The 16,516-nt window shown below is 51.4% G+C and overlaps 1 protein-coding gene across 1 annotated transcript; it reads right to left on the bottom strand.

The window, feature by feature from the left end:
* Nucleotides 1-2,874: 2,874 nt before the first annotated feature.
* On the bottom strand, nt 2,875-11,188 carry LOC100661555 (angiotensin-converting enzyme-like protein Ace3). Its single transcript, XM_023553436.2, has 14 exons — nt 11,089-11,188; nt 10,855-10,991; nt 10,325-10,483; nt 10,056-10,143; nt 9,744-9,887; nt 8,738-8,941; nt 8,478-8,575; nt 8,221-8,393; nt 7,661-7,884; nt 7,373-7,517; nt 6,040-6,138; nt 5,391-5,513; nt 3,710-3,894; nt 2,875-3,203 (listed from the first exon to the last, which is right to left on the bottom strand). The coding sequence occupies exons 1-14, from the start codon at nt 11,186-11,188 to the stop codon at nt 2,875-2,877; spliced, it is 2,208 nt and encodes a 735-aa protein (XP_023409204.2).
* Nucleotides 11,189-16,516: the final 5,328 nt, after the last annotated feature.

Raw genomic sequence — 16,516 nt, forward strand, 5'->3', positions numbered from 1 at the left:
CGACCGGGAACTGTCCGCGCCACGGTGCTGAAACAAGAGGTGTGGGCGGCGGCGGCGGCGGCTGCGGGGAGGCCGGGCGGGGTGGGGGCAACTTCTCCTGGACTGGACCGGGCAGGGGCGGGTCCTGACTCGTAGGGGGCGGGGCGGTGGTCCTGGGCCTGGAATGAGGCAGGGCTTCTCTGAGAAGCTTCTGCTTTTGTCCCAAAGGCTGGCCTCAGCCCCTCATGACCCCTCCCCAAGCAGGGGAGCAGGCGGGCAGAAGGGGCTGTTGGGGAGACTCAGGTCTTTTGCTCTCTCCGATTCTGACTGCTGGGCCCATTAGGCCTCCTGCCCGCCCTTGAGGAGTGCCCTCCAGCTGAACCCCAGTGCCCACACAATGCTCCCTCCAGGGAAGATGGGGAATGAGTACACGTGAAGGCATGTAAGAAATATGCAATAAAATGCCTTCACCAGAAGCCTGAGAGCTCTTAGCATAGCCAGGCCTGCTTGAAAGGAAAACAGATTTAAAACCACCTGCTAGTGAGTGACCACTGAAAAAAGTGGCTGAGCGATGATTGAACATGAGCACAATCCAAGGAGCAGATGGGGACAGGGCAAGATTTATCTAAGGAAGTTTCTTGAAGAGGAGAAGGGACCACTGTTCGCTGAGCATCTCATGGGCTTGAAGTTTTACAGAGGGTCTGATGACCAGTTTGGGCCAGACCTTCAAGGGTAAGCATTTAAGTGGGGTATGCACCTTAGGTAAAGGCCAATGAGAGGGGGTCAGTGCAGAGGGACTGAGCTGTGGGTAGGAGAGGCGAGGTTGGAGGAAAGAGGTAATTGATAAAGACCCTCAAATGCCATTTTCAACATCTAGATTTAATTGATGATAAACTTGGTAAAAGCCAAGTTTTTAGGCAGTTAGACATAAAGGAAATAGTCTGGTGAAATAAAATTTACAGTGTGAGTGGGGGAGGGAAAGTGGACAAGGAGGCTCAGTGAAGTTTTTGCTGGAGTCCTGGTGAGAGGCTTGGAGTCCCGGTCTGGGTGTGCCTTTGCCTCGAAGAGCCACAATGCCTTGTGGGGACCTCGCTGGCCACTGTGGTAGGGGGATGGAAGGACTACAAGTGCGGCCTTCTGGGGGGCAGAGGTGTCCTGGTTGCCCCTGTGTGTGGAAGGGCAGACTGGCTGTGGAGGAAAGGTGGGGCTGTTTCTCGTGTGCTCAGTGCTGTGGGTGTCAAGCCCTGCGGGGGGACTTGGGCAGGGGGATGTTCATTCATTCACGTATTCACTCATTCATACATTCTCCAAGTCCCCACTACGGGCCCTGGCCTGGGCGGGCCCCAGGTGTTACACGGGGAGCACACTCCTGACACATGCCCTGCCCTTCCAGAGTTAACAATAATGAGCAGATAGAGACATTATGCCACAGCAAAGTAAGATCAGTGACAGAGACATCAGATGAGGATGCTGTGGAGCGTGGAGCCTGCTGTGCTTGGGCTCAGCTAGGACTCAGAAAAACAAACAAACAAACAAACCAGTTGCCCTAGAGCTGATTCTGACTGATGGTGATCCCATGTGTTTCAGAGTAGAATTGCACATAGGGTGAGACCTTTCAAAAGCAGTTTGCTAGGCCTCTGTTCTGAGGCACTTTTGGGTGTATTAAATTGCTAACCTTTCGCTTACCTATTTGCACCACCCAGGACATCCTGTATCTCAAAACCTGGGCAAAGGTAGAGTCTACAGAGGTTCCAGCCTGGGACCTGGCTTTTGGGCTGACCCTTAATCTAGAGGGTGCTAGTCCTATCTTTTGGCCACCCTCCTGCCAGCTCAAATGCAGCCCTGGTGCCCCTTCTCTGTGAGTACTGGCTATGATACTACCTCCCTTCAAAGCACCCTCCCCAGGTTCCTTAGTCCAGACCTGGTGAGTCTCCAAATATTGGTTGTGGCATGGCTGTGGCAGGCAGACCCTGACTGGAGCATTCCCCCTCCCTTCCCAGGTTTATCCCTAGAGCGCTCACTCCCAGATGTCCTCCTGCAGCCTTCCCTTCCCACCCCCTCCCTCACTGAGCCTGGAAAGGTGCTGTTTGCCCTATGCTCGCTTCCCGGGGCAACGGGCCAGGCAGCAGGTGTGTGTGTTGAACAGGGCCATCTCCGGAGTGGAGTGGCTGGGATGAGCTTGTTTAAATATTAAAGAAGTCAATCATTAATCAGGCCTGGCTCAGTGCCCAGCTACCCACTGTCTCCACTCAGGAGGGCCTGGGCTAGGACAAGGAGGGCCACAGGGCAGTTTATGAGGCTACTTGCATCTTGGTGGCCACAAGGAGCCTTTTGGGGCTGGATTAGGCAGCCTGACCCCAGGGCGGGCCAGAGGATCAGTAGAGTGGTGTGTTGGCCAGTGTAAAGAACACAGTGCTCACAAACTGGGCACCAGTGATTCCGAAAGGAATGTCTGGTTCTACACCAGCATGTTTTATAAGGGACAGAAACAATGTATTTTTTCTAAACAGAGAAGACTCCTGGGGCACTGTAGCCCCAGCTTGGCCCCATGGCTGGGGCTCCTGAAGAAAATAGTGCTGTGTGAAGAACTAGTCCTGAGAATACATTGGGTGGGAGCTGGTTTAGAAGACACAACCGCTGAGTTAACAAAACTGTGGTCCCTGAGCCCGTGGGGGAAGACAGCCGGGCTGACACCCAGGGTGTGCATGAAGTCACACAGTTGTTTGTGTGCATGGCCTAGCATTCATGAGTTTGTAAACACAACTGCAACCCCACGTGGGCCCAGTTCTGCCCAGCTGCACCCACTCACAGGCTGTCCCTTCCCCTGTCCTCTAGCCCTCTCTGGTTTGGCCACCCTCCTCCTGCCCCTCCCAGCCTTACCAGTTTCACTGGTATCTAGTTCAGGCCCCACCAGTCAGCTGTCATCCATGGGGGCTTCTTGCTGTACTGTGTGAAAATCTTGATGGTCAGGCTGATTGAGCACACCAGCAGGAGGACACAGAGGCCCAGCAATATCCACTGGCCCCGGGCAGCCTTGTTGGGCTCCATGGCCATGCCCAGGAAGTAAGCCTCAGTGTCCTGGGCTGTTGACAGAGTGTATAGCCTGCGGCCCAGTATTAGAACCATGAGGAACATGACAAGGCTCAAGACCAGCAGCACCCATTGCCCCATCTTGGCCTGGTCACTGTCCAGCTCCAGACCCAGGAATGTGCTCTTCTCTTTTTCTGTGGAAGAAATGGAGGCTCATAGAGCAGTTGGAACCAGGGAGGGGGCTCTGGGGATCCCTGGGGATATCAGGTAGAATTTGACTTCTGCTGGCCTTCTCCCTCAGCCTTAGATACCTACTACCAAGCCACAGTTGAGAGCATTGCCCTAGAAAGAGGGTGAGAAAGAGGAGTAGAAGGAAGGGGAGAAGGAGATGGACACAGATAGGGCTTCACACCCCATGGAACCAAGCAGTGGCTCCATGCAAGGGTCAAGAGACAAGATGTTGATCCTGTGCTCGGATGCCAGCCTGCCAGTCTAGCTGGTAAAACAGTGCCCAAGGAAGCAATGGAGTCAGGGGCTGGGGCTGTGGTCTTGGCTGAAGCTGCATCAGGTCTGGTATAGGTGGGGTCACAGCAGTGCTGTGCTGGTTCAATCCAGGTCGTAGATGGGCTGGGGATTAAGGTGAGGTTGGGGCAAGGGCTGGAGCTGGACCAAAGCTGGGACCAGGGCCAGATAATCAAACCTTCAAAGGAACAGCTGAATTCTGGCCAGCCCAGGACCTCCCCCTGCCGCACATTCTCGGTGACCAGCCAGTTCATCAGGGGCTTGAAGTAGGTCATGAGGGCCTTTGTAGACACGTGGGACTCCCCGGTCAGCATCTTCAGGACTTCTGGCCAGGGCTTGCTTGAACCCAGCTTTAGAGCATCCCTGGAAGAGAAAGTACAGCTGTGCAGCACCCTCGACCCTGGCCCAAGACTTTGCTAGCTCAGCATGTGAATACAATCACAGGCTTTGAAGTAAGTCTGGCCTAGGTTTGAATCCTGACTCTGTCACAAGCTGTGTGACCTTGGGAAAATAACCTCTCTAAACTTAAAAAAAAAAAAAAAAAATTTTTTTTTAAGCTTCAGTTTCCGTATCCATAAAATGGGAGATAATAACTGTACGTACCTCATAGGGTTGTTGTGATGATTAAATAAACACAATAGTGGAAGCATAGTAGACAGGCAAGAAATAATAGCGGCTAATAAAAAACCCACCGCTGTCAAGTCTATTCCGGCTCACAGTGACCCTATAGGCTAGAGTATTTACGGAAGCAGACCCCCGTGGAGCAGCTGGTAGGCTCAAACTGCCAGTGTTTTGGTTTAGCATCCCAGCGCTTTAACCACTGTGCCACCAGGGCTACTCTGAACTCGTTGCCACTGAGTCAATTCTGACCCACGATGACCCTATAGGAAAGAGTAGAACTGCTCCATAGGATTTCCAAGGAGCGGCTTGTGGATTCGAACTGCCGTCCTTTTTGTTAGCAGCTGTAGCTCTCAGTAATTCTTAACTACTGGGCTGCCAGGGCTCCCCTGGTCTAATCTCACAAGGACCTGCCTCCTTTGACTGTTGGGGGTCACAGAGTAAAAGAGTGTGTTCTGGAGTCAGTTCTGGGTTCAAATCATAGCTTTGCCACTTGCTACATGAGTGACATGCAATCACTTCACCTCTCAGCTTCAGTTTCATCATTTGTAAAATGTGAATAATATTTTTGCAATTATGAGCTACTAAAATGTACCCCCCCCAAAGAAATGCCCATCAGACAGCCCAGCCTGTAGAGTAAGTTCAAGCCTCTCCCCCTCTAGGTTTGTTTCAGGACCAAAAACCAACTCCACAGAGGCAGGCATGGGAAGGATGAGCTAGATACCAAGTGCAGGAAAAAAGACTGGAGGGTCAAAGTGGACCACACACTGACCAGAAGCCTGCTGAGAGGCCCGTGTGAAAACAACCTGGATCAACCTAAAAACCAGATCTGAAAACCTCTAAGAAGAGACAGGAAAAGCAGAGTGCACCCAGGGGAGAGGACAGGCAAGCACATTACAAAAAAATTAATAAATAAAGGGATTAAGTCAGGAGACTGAGGCTGAGGCAGGATTCCAGTACTGGCTTCCCACCTGGGATGTTCTGATTTCCTGGCATGTATGTGTGCATGTGTGATTTAGCAGGAGGGACTAAAACCATCTGACCACAGGGGCTACACAAGAGGAAATGGGCTTCCATTATTGCAGGAGAGAATGCAATCTGACATGAATAAGAACTTCCACTGGAATGTAAGCTCTGCTCAGGGTACCCAGGGTAGCCAGCTGTAGGGAGGGGCCTGGTGGCAGGGCTTCGGCCAGGGAGGGAGGGGATGCTGAGGACAAATGAGGGAGGAGGGCACTCACTCTAGGAGCTTTCCAGCCATCTTGGAGTTATAGATGTTACACCGGTGCAGCGGACCCATGTGGCCGGCGGCTCTGCACAGTGCTTCATGGAGCTGGAACTGGAGCACCACGCTGAGAAAGTACCTGGTAGAAGAGTGTAAGGGCAGGCTGGGAAGTGGGTATCAGGGGTGGGAAGCCTGGAGCCAAATGCGGCTGGGCAGCCCTGACATCCAGAGGCTGTGGGGCAGTGGACCCAGGTCAACAGTCACAGCCTGGGGAAGAGGACAGGGCCTCCCTTGGCCATAGCAGGTCTTTGCCACCCAGCAGCTCCTGGGGCAAGGCCCTACCTCTGGAAGATCTCTTCTCCAGCCTTCTGAACCACAGTTACCTCAACCCTGGCCTTTCTCTCTCCTGCCCTCCCCTAGGGGGCAGCAGAGATGCTATGGAATATTCCCATTGGCCCTACCCTCCACACAGGATCTGGTGTAAAAGCCCAAAGGATTCCTGGGCCTGGGTCCCAGAAGGGTGTGCATCCCAACAAGATAAGGTGGGCAGGGGTGCAGGGGCATATTTGAAACTAGGGCCTTCTTGGAAACCCTGCCCCCCCACTCCGATGCCCCCCACCCCCAATTCCCAAAGCTGGTTCTGCCAACAGGTCCCAGATCTGTACCTTAAGTAGGGAATGCTGGCAGAAATGTGGTACTTGGCACCTGGATCAAAGTCCTCTTCTGACCGAGGAATGGGGGGGCACAGGCCCTGGTACTTCAACCTACAGAAGGAAAAACAAGAGGTTTAATAGTGCTGCTTTGCACTGTTCTCAGAGCCTTTTCCTTTCCCAACCACTTGCTCCTAAAATCCTAAACTAGTCGCTGTCAAGTCCATTCTGACTCATGGTGACCCCATGTGTGTCAGAGTAGAGCTGTGCTCATTGGGTTTTCAATGACTGATTTTTCAGAAGTAGATCACCAGGCCTTTCTTCCAAGGTGCCTCTGGGTGGACTCAAACCACCAAACTTTTGGTTAGCAGCTGAGCATGTTAATGGTTTGTACCACCCAGGGACTTCCCAAGCACTTGCACGTCTATCTAAATGACCTGAGGAGTCAATCACAAAAGGACAAATATTATATCATCCCACTCACAGGAAATATCTAGAATAGGCAAATGCATAGAGACCAAAGTTTACTAGTGGTTACCCCAGGCCTGGGTAGGTGGGAGGGGGAAAGAGGGAGTCATTGCCTAGGAGGCACTGAGCTTCTGTTAAGGGTGATGGGAAAATTTGGAAGCAGACAGTGGGGATGGGAGGTGATGTGGGCACTTTTCACTCAAGAGCAGTGCCTCAGGACTACTGGGGAGCCAGTTCTGATGTGGGACATGTTGGGGATGCTAAGCCAGAGGCAGGTGTGTGGGTGTGTCGGGGGCCGTAGGCAAGGGGGCAGTGAGTGTACTTGTCTCCCATGGGGTCTTTTGGAGGGAAAGAGCTCAGGCCCCAAACACCCCTTTTTCTGGCCCCCACTCCTTCTTGTGGGGATAGAGAGGGAGAGTCTGCCTGTTGGTCGGTGTTTTGTTCTTGGAGAAGCCCAGTTGTGATCACCACATGAGATTCCCAGCAACCCAGGGAAGGGGCAGGGCCACCACAAGGACCCCTTTTTCGCAGGTGAGGGGACTGAGGCTTAGAGAAGTTAAGCAACCTGCTCAGTGCTGGTACCAGATTCAAAATGAGACCTCATGCATGACCACTGGCTCTACGGCTTTTCCACTCAGTGCACAGGCCTTTGTCTGGTGACAGCCAACAACCAGCACTAGCCTGGAACTTCCCTGGGCCTCCGGGCCCCCCGGCATTGCACGTCTAGCTCTGCACTCCAAGGAGAGACCAGCAGCAATGTACAGCAGTGGGTGCTTCCCTGGGGGCTGACCTGAAAGCGCTGTCCACCCCAGGAGAAGGCCCAAGGCACAAGGGCAGAGGCACAAGGGAGGGGCCTGAGAATGCAGGGACAGAGGCTCACCTCAGGCGCCACCACTCCTGGGTATAGATGTCCTTATGGATGGTGCCATCAAATACCTTCCAGCGGTACAGGTCCACCAGGTAGCCAAAGGGGATGAAGGCAATCTTCTCCAGGGCAATGCCCATCAGGAAATTGACCTCGTCCTCTGTGGATAGGGCAGGGGCAGTCAGGGGTGGCTCCAGTGTACCAGGTTCCTTCAGTCTTACCAGGAGAGCTGCGGTCCCACTCCACCCTAGTTCCAGCCCCAGGCTCAGGCTGCCCTCCCTACTGTCCCATGGCCCTCCTCACTTGAGTCCTGGAACACTAAGCTGAGCAAGCCTATGTTGAGCAGGTACTTGTGGGAGGAGGCTGAGAGGGTGATCGCTGACCCCACAGCCTCTTCAAAGGCTGGGTTGGCACCTTCTCGGAAGATCACAGAAAGGCTCTTGTACTGCAGAAAGTACTGAATATGGCCCATTAGGTGGAAGACGGAGAGCAGGTCTTCTATGCTCACCTCGGTACACTTCTTTATCCTAGGGTTAAAGGGCAGGGTTCAAGGAACATGGGGATGCTGTGGGAACAGTAGGAGACTTCTCCATTCAGACTCTCCTAAGGGATTGGGAGGGTTGGGCTGGAGACCAGAAGGCCTTGGTCACTGCAGACCCCCATATCCAACCAGTGACTGAGCCCTTACCCTGCCCCTTCCATTCGCCTCTCCCTCTCTTCCCTGCCCCATCTCTTCCGTGCCCATCCCTTGCACACAGCCCCTAGGACAGGCAGATAGATGGAGAGTGGAAGGAGCAGAGGAGCAGGGGAGGTGGTGGGAGTGTGGTGCTGGCTACAGGGCCTTGATGGTGGATAGTGAGCACCTGAAGTCGTGACCATTGTAGAAGTCCCAGGCAGAAGCATGGCACATCACCTCCCGCCCATCAGCTGGCTTCTCCAGCATCGACTTGCTCCAGAATTCCATTGGGGCAGGCAGTAGCCCAAGGGAGGTGAAGAATTTTTCAGCCTCTTGGAACATTTTGTGGGGCTTCCAGCGCTGTGGAAAGAGGGGGTGTATGGGGCCCTGTCTGACGGCCCCGGGCTCGGAGCAGGCAGGGGCAGTCGGAGGCCCAGCACTGACCTGGCCTTTCATGATCTTCGTGATGTCCTCCAGGGGTTTCTCCGGGAAGGGCAAGACCAGGTCTAAGATGTTGACCCAGGACTGAGCCCACATGTCCCCTGGGAGGAGAGTAGAGGGGTTAAAAAAAAAAAAAAAAACCCGAACCCAGTGCCGTCGAGTGGATTCCAACACATAGAGCCCTCTCCCCTTATTGGTATTCAGCGCCTGCTTGGAGGCCTGCCCTAGCCTCTGTCCCAGCCCTGTGCCAGCCCAGTTTTTACCCAGGAGGTGGGCGGGGATGGGCCCCTTCAGGTCGATGAGCTGGGGCCCATAATGGCGGTACAAGGCACGGCGCACGTAGGCATGCAGGTTCAGGTACAGCGGCTGAAGCTCCTGGAACAACAGCTCCAGGTCGCCTTCCAGGGTGCTGGTCTCATTCTCAGAGTCATACTTTGAGCGCCACAAGGCCCCCATGTCTTTGTAACCTAGAACAGGAGAAGGGACTGAACAAGACACTCACCACCCCAGGCTTTAGCTCTAGCCTAGCAGGTAGGAAACACAGACACCTTCTAGAAAAGCCACTTCACCTCCCTGATCCTCAGCATCTTCATCTGTAAAACGGAAATAGTACCTCCCAGGGCTATTGACTGTGGTGGATCTTATGAGGGATGGAAAAGCATTGAACAAAGTCAATAATTCTGGCTCCTTGCTGTGCCTGCTAAGCTCTGCAACTTCTCCACGAGCCCCACCCCACCCATAGCCCTTTGGTCACCCTGGCTTCCTTCAGGTCTTTCAAAACCCCAGCCCACTCCCCTAGCACAGATTCTGTCTGGGGTGCACTTTTACTTCTTGCTTGCCTGGCTCTTATCCACCTCCAGGCTTTGGGTGAATGTCAAAGGGGCCTTCCCTGACCACTTACCTGAAGCATTTTCCTATTCCCTCTCTCAGTAGTCCCTTCTCTCAACACTGGGCCCAAATGGTGATTAGATATGGGTGTTTACTTGAAGAGCGTCTGTCTCCCCCATTAGACTCTCAGCCCTATTGAGGGCAGCCGCCACCACATTTTCTCACCTGGGTTTCCTCAGGCCCTCCCCATTGCCAGCACTTAGCACTATTTTTTCAATGACACAAAGATCGAGCTGCCCTTGCCTTGCCCAACTGCAGGCTCCTGGATCCTGTCTCCCCGGTCCTACTACCCCCACCTGGCCTGTAGACTCAGCTTGGCTCCCTTCATAAATGTTGCTCTGGGGCCTGTGCAACGTCCTGTCTGCTCAGGCCAGGCCTCACCATTGAGGTTTGCGGCCTTGTTGCTGAGTTGCACATAGCGCTCGAAGAAGGTGCGGAGTGGGCGGCCTGCAGCGTCCCGCCAGCCCTGCCACGCCCACAGCAGCTCTTTCTGGTCCCGGGAGGTGGCCATCACTTCTTCAAGGTCTGTGCCCAGAAAAGAAGTCAAAGTGGGACTCCTGCTACCACCTGCCTTGTGCCTTCACCCACCCAGGCTTCCCCACTCCAACAAGTGAAGAAGGAGAATGGGAGCTGGGAGGCCCATGGAAGGGACTGTGGTAGGACAGGGACAGGGGCAGGGTCCACGCCTCTCACCAGGCTCCAGGTACAGGCAGGGCCCCTCTTCAAGGCACACCTCCGCCATACTGTACATCGTCTTCATGTAGGCCAGGAGCTGGTTGTACTGGGGATGCAGGTGTCACCCAGGGCAGGCCTGCTCCCTTGCGTCCACCCTCAGCACTAGCCCCACCTTCCTTAGGCTTCTGCTCCCCTCCCCCACAACCAGCCTCCCTCCTGCTCCAGACTAGGACTTCCCCACCAGCCCCTGGGGAGGGGTGCCTAGAGGCCTGGTATTCTGTCCTCACCTCCTGGAGTTCTTCCACAGGCAGAACTGCCTTGCCCATGTTTTGGACCTTTCTCAGCATGCGCTTTATGACTGGGTCCTGGAATGTGGTGATGTTAAACAGGCGGGCTTGGGTGCCAAAGTATAGGATATGCTGGGATCTCTCCATGTCTTTGAGCAGCTGGGAAGAAGAGTCACCACTTCTGTCATGAGGGCTTGGAGTGGGTGAGGGCCCACCTTGAAATCCCGAGAGCACCCCCCCCACCAGTCAGAAGCATTGAAGATTTGCAAGGAGGGAGGAGGGAGGAAACCTGGGTCCCAAAAGCAAGGAGGTGACAGTCCAAAGGTGAAAGAAGCAAGAGATCCTTGCCCCAGAGAGAGTTTAGGGGCCACCAAGAGGCTTGGAGATTGCAGCCTGCTTTGGCATGTCCTTTGGAGCGTCCCTCTCTCCTCTGCCTCTGGATAGAGGACAGAAGGTGCGATCCCCCACTTCCCCCAAGACCACTGAGAAGATCAAGGAGAGGTGGGGCTAGGGTGAAGGAGGTACCACACCATCTCCTCTCGGTTTTTCTTGGTGATGTTGGTGACATAGTTCCAGGTAGCCTCCATGAAGTTGTTCCATACAAACTGGGCTGTTTGTTCATAATTCTGAAGGAATTCCTTTGCTTCACTCTCGTTGTAGGACATATCTGTGAGAAGGAGATGGACATCATGCTGTCCAAGGAGGTATCTGCCCCTGGCCAGTCCCCTTGTCTGGTCCAATGCTTCTTCGGGCCCCAGACTCACCTGGGCTCTGAGTATCCCCAGTCCTGAGCCATGACAAGAGCTGTCCGTAACAGAGGAGCACAAGCAGGAAAGGTCGAGGGCAAGTCCATCTTCTGCCCATGACCAAGAGAACAGCGGAGCTGGGTCAGCCTATTGTCCAATCAGGATCTGACTCCATATTGTGACATCAGGGGCCAAAGGGCTAGCCATAGAATGTCAGAACTGGAAAGCCCCTGCCCACCTCCTGATCCAACTTTCCCCATTTTACAGGTGAGAAGACTGAGGTCCAGAATGGTCAAGCCATGTATTCTGGTTCGCACAGCTAGTTAATGGCAGAGCCAAGAAAACCCAGGCTGTTGACTTTTAGGCCAGAGCTTTTTCCACTCCACTTGGTCACTTCTCCCAGGGGTTGGTGCCATCCTTGGATCTTGGCCAAAGAATGATGAGGCTCCTCCCTCAACAGGCTGGAATCACCTCTGAGTAGGTGGGTGGGTGGATGGGTGGGTGGCTGGGTGGGTGGGTGGGGGGTGGTGGATGGATGGATGGATGGATGGATGGATGGATGGATGGAGGGATGGATGGAGGGATGGATGGATGGATGGAGGGAGGGATGAACATGATATCACTGGGCCTTTGGACTTTGGAAACAGTTCTTTCTTCATGTTCTTCTTACTTGATCTCCTATGTTCACATTTTTGGCCTTTTTCTCTCTCATGCGTGTGATCATCTGCAGGGCTGTGAAGGGCCCTTCCTCCCTTCCTCTCACCCTTACACCTACTTCCTTGGAGAGATCCTGATCCTACCAGTTTGCAGTCAGGAGGAGGCACATAGGTAGAGGGCTGTATGGGGCGTGCAGATGTGTGGTCAGTTTGGCCCAATCGCAGGGTGTGGCTGGCACCTTTCATTCAGGAAGCATGTCCATGAGTACCTGAGCCTGGTTTGAGCATCAGCTGGCAAGACCCCTGCTCTCAGCTGGCCTTTTCTGACTCCCCAGTAACTGACACATACAGCCTGGTAAGACTCCAGTTCCATCTGTCCCAACTCGGGAATTCTTCCTCAGACACACTCTCTTCTACACCAAGACTACCTCTACACTCATCTTCCTCAGGCCAGTTCTACCCACATCTTCACACACTCTCCACCCCTCCACATGAGCTAACACCATGACCAGAGAAACTGACCAAATAATCCTTGAAATATAATCTGTTATGGCCAAAATACATTTAAAACACAAGGAAAAAAAAATCTGTGACACTTCTTGTTAAGTCAATCAATGGAGCTCATAGGGAAGCCCCCCTCCTGCTGTAAACACACGGACATGCTTGATAAACTGTATTATTTTTTTAAAAATGCAAAATACAGAACTGAGCTGGAAATCAAGAAAGGGGCCTCTCCAGATACTTGAAATGAAGAGTAGGGGTTGAAGGTCCATGGCCCACATGGAAGGTTGAAGTATATCTATGTCCGAAGGACTGCAGTATGGTGCCTGCTTGGGGATATGTGATCATGGTTGGAAGTGTTGTTGTTAGGTGCCATTGAGTCGGTTCCGATTCATAGCGACCCCATGCACAACAGAACGAAACACTGCCCGGTCCTGCACCATTCTTAATCGTTGTTATGCTTGAGCCCATTGTTGCAGCCACTGTGTCAATCCACCTGGTTGAGGGTCTTCCTCTTTCCCACTGACCCTGTACTTTGCCAAGCATGCTGTCCTTCTCCATGGACTGATCCCTCCTGACAACACGTCCAAAGTATGTAAGACACAGTCTCGCCATCCTTGCTTCTAAGTAGCATTGTGGTTGTACTTCTTCCAAGACGGATTTGTTTGTTCTTCTGGCAGTCCATGGTATATTCAATATTCTTCTCCAACACCACAATTCAAAGGTGTCAATTCTTCTTCGGTCTTTCTTATTCATTGTCCAAATTTCGCATGCATATGATGCGACTGAAAATACCATGGCCTTGGGTCAGGCGCACCTTAGTCTTCAAAGTGACATCTTTGCTCTTCAACGCTTTAAAGAGGTCCTTTGCAGCAGATTTACCCAATGCAATGTGTCTTTTGCTTTCTTGACTGCTGCTTCCATGGCTGTTGATTGTGGATCCAAGTAAAATGAAATCCTTGACAACTTCAATCTTTTCTCTGTTTATCATGATGCTGCCCATTGGTCCAGCTGTGAGGATTTTTGTTTTTGTTTATGTTGTGGTGCAATCCATACTGAAGGCTGTGGCCTTTGATCTTCATTAGTAAGTCCTTCAAGTCCTCTTCCCTTTCAGCAAGCAAGGTTGTGTCCTCTGCATAACCCAGGTTGTTAATGAGTCTTCCTCCAATCCTGATGCCCCGTTCTTCTTCACGTAGTCCAGCTTCTCAGTTTATTTGTTCAGCATACAGACTGAATAGGTATGGTGAAAGAATCCAACCCTGGTGCACACCTTTCCTGACTTTAAACCAATCAGTATCCCCTTGTTCTGTCCGAACACCTACCTCTTGATCTATGTAAAGTTTCCTTATAAGCACAATTAAGTGTTCTGGAATTCCCATTCTTCGCAATGTTATCCATAATGCCTTTGCATAGTCAATAAAAGACAGGTAAACATCCTTCTGGTATTCTCTGCTTTTGGCCAGGATCCAGCTGACATCAGCAATGATATCTCTGGTTCCACGTCCTCTTCTGAAAACGGCCTGAATTTCTGGCAGTTCCCTGTTGATAGACTGCTGCAGCCGTTTTTGAATGATCTTCAGCAAAATTTTCCTTGCGTGCGATATTAATGATATTGTTTTATAATTTCCACATTTGGTTGGATCACCTTTCTTGGGAAGAGGCATAAATATGGATCTCTTCCAGTCAGTTGGCCAGGAAGCTGTCTTCCATATTTCTTGGTGTAGATGAGTGAACACCTCCAGCACTGCATCTGTTTGTTGAAACATCTCAATTGATATTCCATCGATTCCTGGAGCCTTGTTTTTCGCCAATGCCTTCAGAGCAGCTTGGACTTCTCACTTCAGTACCATCGGTTCCTGATCATATGCCACCTCTTGAAATGGTTGAACATCGACTAATTCTCCTTGGAAGTGACACATCCATAAAGCTGGGAGCAGGGAGACGGCTTCTTCTCTAAGGGGACCCTGTAAGAGGCAACCATGCAACTGATCCTGGGGACATCTTCACAACCTGATGCATGCATGGGACCCTGCAGAAAGCTGTTCCCGCTGAACATGGCTCATAGGTCAACCCTACCAAGTGCAAGAGAAAATCCAGTGCTATCGGGGACAATAAAAATAGCCAACCCCCCCGCTGGGCACTTTCCAGCTTCTAGGGACCATCTGAGGGCTTTAGCATATGAATCCTCATAAAAAACATGAAGTAGGTACTATGATCAACATCCCCATTTTACAGATGAGGAAAGAGAATAAAGACTGAAAGTGGGACTCAAATCCACATGGCTTGCTTCCCAGAGCCTATGCTAAACTAAAGACACGATGAACGGCAGCAGAACACACCTGGGAAAGGACAAATCTCAGAGTAATCTGAAAGGGGCTTTAAATACAGGGAAGGAAGGGAATCTGCGAAGCAAGTACAGGCTCTTGTGAAAACACAGGAAGTGTGAAAAAGGAACAGAGATGCCAGATATGAAAATGTAGTTATTAAATTGGAAAAACAAAACCCTCAATAGGCAGATTGAGAAGCAGAAGAATTGGGACCTGAGAAGACACAGCTGGGGCAATCACCTGGAGCTGAAGATAGAGAGAGAAAGAGATGAGAAATATGAGCAAGAATTAGGAGATATGGAAGACAAAACGGAAAGCTCCAACCAGGTATAATAGGAGTCCCTGAAGTAGAGCCTGGAGAGGATGGGGAGAGGTAACATTTAAAGAGATGATGGGTGAGCATTTTCAGAACAGAAGACAGATGCGAACAAGCTTGTTGTCCTTCCATAAGAAAACAGGCTTGGTGCAGGGAGATATCATAGAAAGTTACTGGAAGGCAAGTCGGGTGATATGAGTTTTCCATCTAGCTCTGTCACTGAACCATTCTGGACCTTTCTCTCCATCTATCACATGACGGGGCTGGTCTTGGCTTGATCTTCCAGTTCTCTTAGTCTGTGACTTGGGGATGTTTGAAGTGTGGGATGGATATTAATCTCTATCAGGAGATGATGCATTCATTATAAAGACAGAAAACTATGTGCTAAGAATTTCTACATTATCTCATTTAATCTTCACAACAATCATGAGAGGGGTTTATAAGAACCATTTTATAGGTGTGAAAATGGAGGCTTAGAAAATTAAATTGATCAAGGCACATAGGTAGTAAAGTGGGGAGGTGGGATCTGACTCAGGTCCAACTCCAAAGCCACTTGACTCACTCGCGTTGGAGCCAGGGTGGGGAGGGGGGCAGGGAATTTGGCGCAGTTGTCCAGCAACCAAAACAACCTTTGGCCATGTGGGTAAGAACTGGTCACTGAGGAGCGCTCAGCAGATGCAGCCTGGGAAAGAGCTCAGACCTCAGGGCCACCTTAAAAAATGCCAGTTGGCTCCCTCTTCCTCCTCTCGTCACCCCCTCTTTCTCCACCGCCTTCCAGGTAGACCCAGCCTCTCCTCTCCCTCAGCCAAGAAGGCAAAAACAGGAGTCTTTGAACAATTCTAATATTTCAAGAGGTCTACTGGATAAGGCTGGTCAGGCCAACCCCAATGTGAAGTGTCTCTGCTCTTAATCTGAAGCTCATTGCATTCAGTGTTGAACATTGGTAATGTCCTGTTGTGTATAGCTCCGATAAGCAGCAGGAACCTCTGTGGCTCATAAATGCAGGAAAGGGAATAACATAACAATTGAGCTTTGTTTGGCAAAGATCTTTTAAAACACCAAGCTGGGGAGGGGGGCTGGCTAAAGATGTCTTTGGTGGTAGAATCATTCAGAGGACATGTTTATAAACTCCATTGCACTACAAAATTGTAAACAATTTCCACCCTCTTGTGTATCCAAAAAACCTCAATTCTACATCCTGCCACATCGAACAGGCCTGCACAACTGAACATGCATGCAACACACACAGACATAGACATACACACATACACACACACAGGCACACAAACCCAGAGACACACGTATACACACACAGACATATACAGACACACACACACAGGCACACAAACCCAGAGACACACGTATACACACACAGACATATACAGACACACACACACAGGCACACAAACCCAGAGACACACGTATACACACACAGACATATACAGACACACACACACAGGCACACAAATGCATACACACAAACATACACATAAACAGACACATGCACATACACACAGACACATATATACACACACAGGCACACAAATGCATACACATACACATAAACAGACACACACACATATAGGGACACATAAGACATACACACAGACACACACAGACATACACACATATAGACATGTAAACCC

The sequence above is a fragment of the Loxodonta africana genome, chromosome 18, assembly GCF_030014295.1.
Source record: "Loxodonta africana isolate mLoxAfr1 chromosome 18, mLoxAfr1.hap2, whole genome shotgun sequence".
NCBI classification, from domain to species: domain Eukaryota; kingdom Metazoa; phylum Chordata; class Mammalia; order Proboscidea; family Elephantidae; genus Loxodonta; species Loxodonta africana.

Coding starts and splice junctions, on each gene's coding strand:
- LOC100661555 (XM_023553436.2), bottom strand. CDS start 11,188: ATGGGCAGAAGATGGACTTGCCCTCGACCTTTCCTGCTTGTGCTCCTC. Junction 10,144..10,324: donor CTGTGGAAGAACTCCAGGAG/GTGAGGACAGAA, acceptor CTGCATCCCCAG/TACAACCAGCTCCTGGCCTA. Junction 8,576..8,737: donor CATCCCCGCCCACCTCCTGG/GTAAAAACTGGG, acceptor CTCTCCTCCCAG/GGGACATGTGGGCTCAGTCC.